The sequence below is a fragment of the Larimichthys crocea genome, chromosome XII, assembly GCF_000972845.2.
Source record: "Larimichthys crocea isolate SSNF chromosome XII, L_crocea_2.0, whole genome shotgun sequence".
Lineage (NCBI taxonomy): Eukaryota > Metazoa > Chordata > Actinopteri > Sciaenidae > Larimichthys > Larimichthys crocea.
The window spans coordinates 27,192,366-27,198,452 of record NC_040022.1 but is presented as its reverse complement, the minus strand read 5'-3'; the positions used below and the strand labels follow the sequence as shown (position 1 = coordinate 27,198,452).

General features: G+C 41.5%; 1 protein-coding gene across 1 annotated transcript in view; it reads left to right on the top strand.

Annotated features, from left to right (window-relative positions):
• Window positions 1-235: 235 nt before the first annotated feature.
• Window positions 236-6,087, top strand: part of rrp7a (ribosomal RNA processing 7 homolog A) — an 11,191-nt gene continuing 5,339 nt past the window's right edge. The window contains exons 1-3 of the mRNA XM_027284697.1: window positions 236-324; window positions 511-653; window positions 736-861. Of these exons, the coding sequence (XP_027140498.1) occupies window positions 261-324; window positions 511-653; window positions 736-861 (333 nt within the window). The 5' untranslated portion in view covers window positions 236-260. The remainder of the gene's footprint in view (window positions 325-510; window positions 654-735; window positions 862-6,087) is intronic.

Here is a 6,087-nt window from a genome sequence, read left to right as displayed (position 1 = left end):
AAGATATAAACAGTATAAATATGGCAAATATAGAAAGATTCAGCGGTATGAACAGAATGAACAGTGAGATCTATCAAAATAAAAGAAAAAGAAAAGGCTTATTTTAAAATCTTTTATACATTTATATATCATGTTTTTGATTTAAACTTTATTTTTGGGTGTGTTTACATTTATTAAACAAACAAACAAACAAAAAAATTTAAATTACGTACTTTTATTTTGTTATTTTTTGGACTTCCGGCGTGAAAGGTCAGAACAAAATGGCGCCGTCCAAGAAGAAACATGCCTGCAGTCAGCCGTGCGTCATTCCTGGAGGATTTACAGGTAAAAACACAAAAATAACAATATTAATATAAAAGTTTGTCACTGTTAAACAGAGTTATCCTCGAACTGGACTTGTTCCTGCCATGTTGCACGGTGTGGGTGGTTTTTTTCAGCTCTGTCTCGCTGTGGCGATGATAATAACTTTAATAATAATAATAATAATGTGATTGAACCATGTGTTTGCAGAGCTGCTGTTACAGTTCAGCTCGGACAGCTCTGCACAGCACAGGCTGTACGTGAAGGAGCACCGGGTCCGGGCGGAGAGGAGCTCACACAGACCTCTGGACCGGACTCTGTTCGTGCTGAACGTCCCTCCGTACTGCTCAGAGGTACAGCTCCCATTTAAATCAATGTTTTTATCATTTATTAATCATGTGATTCATGTTTTTATATGCTGTGTGTGTGTTTCAGGGTGTCGTCAAAGAGTTGTTCTCACAGTTCGGCAGTGTTCAGTCTGTGGAGCTCAGAGATCACCCGGGCTCCTCTCAGGAGTCTGGACCCAAACTTTCCAAAGTCTTTAAACCAGCTGCAAAACAGGTGAGTTACCTGGATCTGCTGTCATCTGCTGCAGGGCCTCTGTAGATCCAGCACGGGACGGTCCTTAATGTCTGGAATAAAGAGCTTCTTAGATCCAACATGAGTTATCGGGGAAGGTAAACAGGTTTAACCCTAGAACACTAATGTTAAAATTAGTAACACCATCACTAACCATCATCGGGTATATAATACCTCAAATAAAATACACTTTTCATCAATTTATGTAAAAGTACAACACTGTATGCCAAATTGTGGTACTCTTCTTTAATTTCTCAATATACAGTATCACATAAAATAAAATTTAAAAAGGTAACATGGGGGGAAGGCAGCAAAATTATTGAAAAATCAGGTAATCCTTAACGAGAAATGTCCTAACAAAAAAAATAAAGGAGCTGGGAACTTGTTCTTTGGTCCACCCATTCCTGGGACATGTGAGCCTTGTCTGGTGAAGGCACAGACTTTCTGCATCACTGACAGACAGACAAAAAATGGCACTCTCTATCACTAACGAACGCATGCCTCTTGAAAAAAACATAGATGGTGAGGAGGGAAACAAACAATAATGACATCAGTGAGCAGCCTGAAGCTTCACAAGTGATCCTGAGCTCCACAGACTGAACACTGCCGAACTGTGAGAACAACTCTTTGACGACACCCTGAAACACACACACAGCACATAAAAACATGAATCACTGATTAATAAATGAATAAAAACACTGATTTGATGAGAGCTGTACCTCTGAGCAGTACGGAGGGACGTTCAGCACGAACAGAGTCCGGTCCAGAGGTCGTGTGATCCTCTCTCCGCCCGGACCCGGTGCTCCTTCACGTACAGCCGGTGCTGTGCAGAGCTGTCCGAGCTGAACTGTAAGGCAGCTCTGCAAACACAAAGTTCAATCACATTATTTATTATTATTTATTATTAAGTTATTATCATCGCCACAGCGAGACAGAGCTGAGATAAACACCCACACCGAGCACATGGCAGGAACAAGTCAGTTCGAGTAACTCGGTTTAACAGTGACAAACTTTTATATTAATATCTTATTTTTGTGTTTTTACCTGTAAATCCTCCAGGAATGACGCACGGCTGACTGCAGGCATGTTTCTTCTTCTGGACGGGCCATTTTGTTCTGACCTTTCACGCCGGAAGTCCAAAAAAATAACAAAATAAAGTACGTAATTTAAATGTTTTGTTTGTTTTTTAATATAAATGTAAACAAACCCAAAAATAAAGTTTAAACAAAAACATGATAATAAATATAAAAGATTTTAAAATAAGCCTTTTATTTTTATTTTATTTTGATAGATCTCACTGTTCATTCTGTTCATACCGCTGAATCTTTCTATATTTGCCATATTTATACTGTTTATATTTTTAGATTTGCCGAATTGTCTTAGATATCTTTTTAACTTGTATATATTTTATATTTTTATTTCATGTATATTGCTGTTTGCACCAGGGATTGAGGGAAAGGTCCTGTACATTTAAAGATGTGTCTATATTTTTTTTAGGGCATTAAAATAAATTAAATCCAAAGTATACTGTCTAATACAGGGGTCTTAAACCAGGGGTCCACTATCCCTAGGGGGTCCAGAGGTACTGCAGGGGGTCCGCCAAGTTTTGTCATAATTGCCAATTTTCACACAAATAATGTTGAATGTGAGGCAAATACGAAACTAGGGAGCCATTGCACTCCAATTGGATGATCAGTGCACATGAATGTCCTGTATATGGCAACATTGACAATAAAGATGACCTGACTATGACATATCAGATGTATTTGATTACTGTTCTAGTTTTTAGAATTTCCACCCATAAATTCAAACATTGTTGTCTTTAAACTTTTTTCTATATGTTACTTTCTTAGTTTACATCAAATTTATCAAACAAAAAAGTACTAGTATGGTTTTTTCAGCAACATTGTAGTAAGAAGTGTTGGGGGAATTTAAAAAAGCTGCAGCTGTTTATAATAGACCTTTTCACTTGCGGAAATATTTACAATGGCACTAATAAGGTTCCATTTAGAGCAACAGAGACTTTCCATGAGCCAACATGCGTGACAGCAGCACACCTGACTGGTTTGACCTGAACGAACCTTGATCGCGTGTGTTTTACCTCCTATTTCAGGTCAATGCTGTGAAAAAACGCTATAAATAGATTCCGTACAGGGACTTTGTTGCTGGTCAAGTCTATCACAGGCACAGTATGGGGCATGAGACCGGGAGGACCAGAAGCTGAGAGGCATCATTTCACCTCTGGTACCGAACCCCCTACCCCGCCCATCCACCATCTCTACATTTGCACCCATTGAGGGATCAATAGTTATTCTTCTTCAGGAGTACCAGCTGTACTATATACTACTATATTTTCAGCGTTTGGTGGGTTTGATTTGTGTACAGTACTGTATGTGATGGAAGTTCCAGAAAACAGAGAGCACTTAAGAGGATGTGCAATCAATTACTAAAGGACATAGAAAGCCTGTGTTTAGTATGTAAATAACAATGACCTGTCCTCACATGGTCAGACGTGAAAAACGAGTCTCAGACAAAGTCTACAAAGCTAAATATTTAATGGCGACATTTCACAAACAGATCCGCTCCTCCAGGCTCTCTTCACTGACTTACGAGAAAGGTGATTTACATTGTCATGAAAATAAAGTATGTACGTAATACTAAAAAGATAAACAATATCTGTCAAAACTGAACAACCGTGTAAAACCAGTCGCAAACAGAGCACAAGGAATCTGGATGTCACGAGTACGGTGGAAACAAAACCAAGCTCAACATAATGACTGTTCCAAAAACGCTTCGCTGAATTTACGGTACTCATTTTCGTCCATCCCTGACTCACTCACACAAGTGTTTTTCAGTTACCTCGGCTAGGAAGACCTCTTCTCAGGTTAGATAGAGTTGTAGTGAGGACAAACTTTATTTGTCCGCCTAAAGAGAGCGGCATCTATATATCTGTGTTGAGTTTGATCTATGTTCCCTTTTATTTCTATGCTTGTACACAAAAATCCCCAAAAAGTTACAGACAGTAAACTGAACCACCTGTGTACAGGACCTTAAACATGACGCTGTGTGTCAATTAGGTTTAGTTGTTTTTTTTGCATCTTCTCCTTGTTTTGGAGTTAAACTGGAATAATGAAAAAAAAAAAGGGTCTGGCATTGAATTAACAAAATCACAATTAAAAAAAAAAAAAAAGAAAAGTTTGATTTGGCATCCCCACCACACTGGAATAAAACAACAAATCACATTTCTTTCGGCTGGTCGATCTCGTGAACAAACAGGTGATATCTGGATAAACCATAAAACCAAAAAAACAACAGCTGATCCATAATTTCACGTTCAGAGAGGTCGCGTATATCAAATGTGTAAAAATCACCTCATATATGGAGAGAGAGAGAGAGAGAGAGAGAGAGAGAGAGAGAGAGAGAGAGAGAGAGAGAGAGAGAGAGAGAGAGAGAGAGGAGAGAGAGAGCTGTCGCTGTTGTCAAGGTGAAAACACACGTTTTGTATATGAACATGAGAATGCAGTTATCGCTTTATGAAAAGACGTGTGTGTTCACACGAGACGCGAGCTATATCTTGATGCGAAAGGCGGTGGCCTGTGAGCTGGGGGGCTCGGTGGTGGAGGTGACTGTGCGGTGGACTTGAACAGAGCTTTGAGGATGGTCTGGGGGTCCACCTCTGGGGTGGGCTGAGAGGAGGCTCGCTGACCGGCGGGGCGAGACAAGGAGGGGGGCAGGCCGTCTTTTTTTGTACTGCCGCCTGCGCCGGGAGTATCGCTGAGCCTCCTGTGGGAGTCAGAGAGAGGGTGAGATGTCAAAAGCCATGCAAAACAGCTATTTTTTAAGCTACAAACACAGGAGCCAATGGCATCATGTTCATGTAAGGCTTTCAGATTTTTAATATCAAAACTAAGGTGACTGAAATTGGAAACACAATCCACAGCCGAGCTGAATAATCAATCACCAAATGTCTTCTCTGAGTAACTGCTTCATCAAAAGGCAGCTCAGTGCGACTCAATAAGCCTTGTCAAACACTGATTAAATGAGAAAACAAACAAACCACGGCCCGGACATTCAAATGTTTCTTTATACTAATAAATAAAAAGGTTATGTGAATTCCAGTCACTCAGGTTATGAGGCAAATTACAGCTGGTAGGAAATATGCAAAATAAAGCAGTCCGAGTGAACAAAGTCAAATACGTCTTAATTTGAAATGAAGGAAAGAAGCCTCGCGGGCGTACTTACAATAGAATGGGCTGATCAGAGTGATGACATTCCCGAATATGAAGGTTACACTTCATGGGTTGGCCTGGAGGCGGACAGGAGGAAAGATAATTAAATTTAAATAATACACAATAAAAAAAAAACACACGATACACAGAAACAGTCCTCAGTGATGCTAACTACCCTTCGTGTTTTATGCAGACCTTATTCATTATCCTGCAGAACAGAAGTTAGAGCCTACAAACACAGAAGCAGGTTGATGCGTGCATCCTTGCCACTGGCACTCACCTCCAGGCAGCGGTTGTTGTACTTTCTGTAGCGCTCACGGCGTCCTCTTTACGTACAAACACACCACTTCGGCCACGCCCACCTTCACCAGCCGCGCTCGTTTCAGGGCCGCACACCGCAGAACAGTTCCGGTGGAAAAACACGCGACGGATGAGCCACCGTGTATCATTAATATTAAACATATCAACACATACGTTACGTGTGATCAGTGTGATTTACTCCACAACTATGTCTTCCTCTGTGACCCGGGGATGCAGGTTGTTCACCGTATTTTTGCCCAAAGGACTGAAACAGGCTGGAGAGAAACGAACCACACCATCAAACATTGCAAACACAGTGGTAATGTTTACAGGCCAAAATCTCATCCATAATTACAGTTCAGACCACCATCATGAAGTACAGCTAAAAACCAATGTGGGTGAGGCATCCGGGAGTAAAGGTGTATCCCTGGGAGAGCACAGCAGCGATGTTTACCTGAGGAGGGGTAGGAGCTGTCGTGCTGGTTTCTGCTGCACTTTGCTGCAGAGTCCTTGAGACCGGTGTAAGGCTGCGGCGAGGACCGGGCAGGCGCCATGCTGGTGTTGGGCCGGGTGGGAGCCACGGGGACAGGAGGACGGGCGCCGTGTAGGCATCGTTTTTAACCACCTTGGTGATTGGGGCGGACATGGAAAACGTGGAGCCCACCGAACCAGGCTGTAT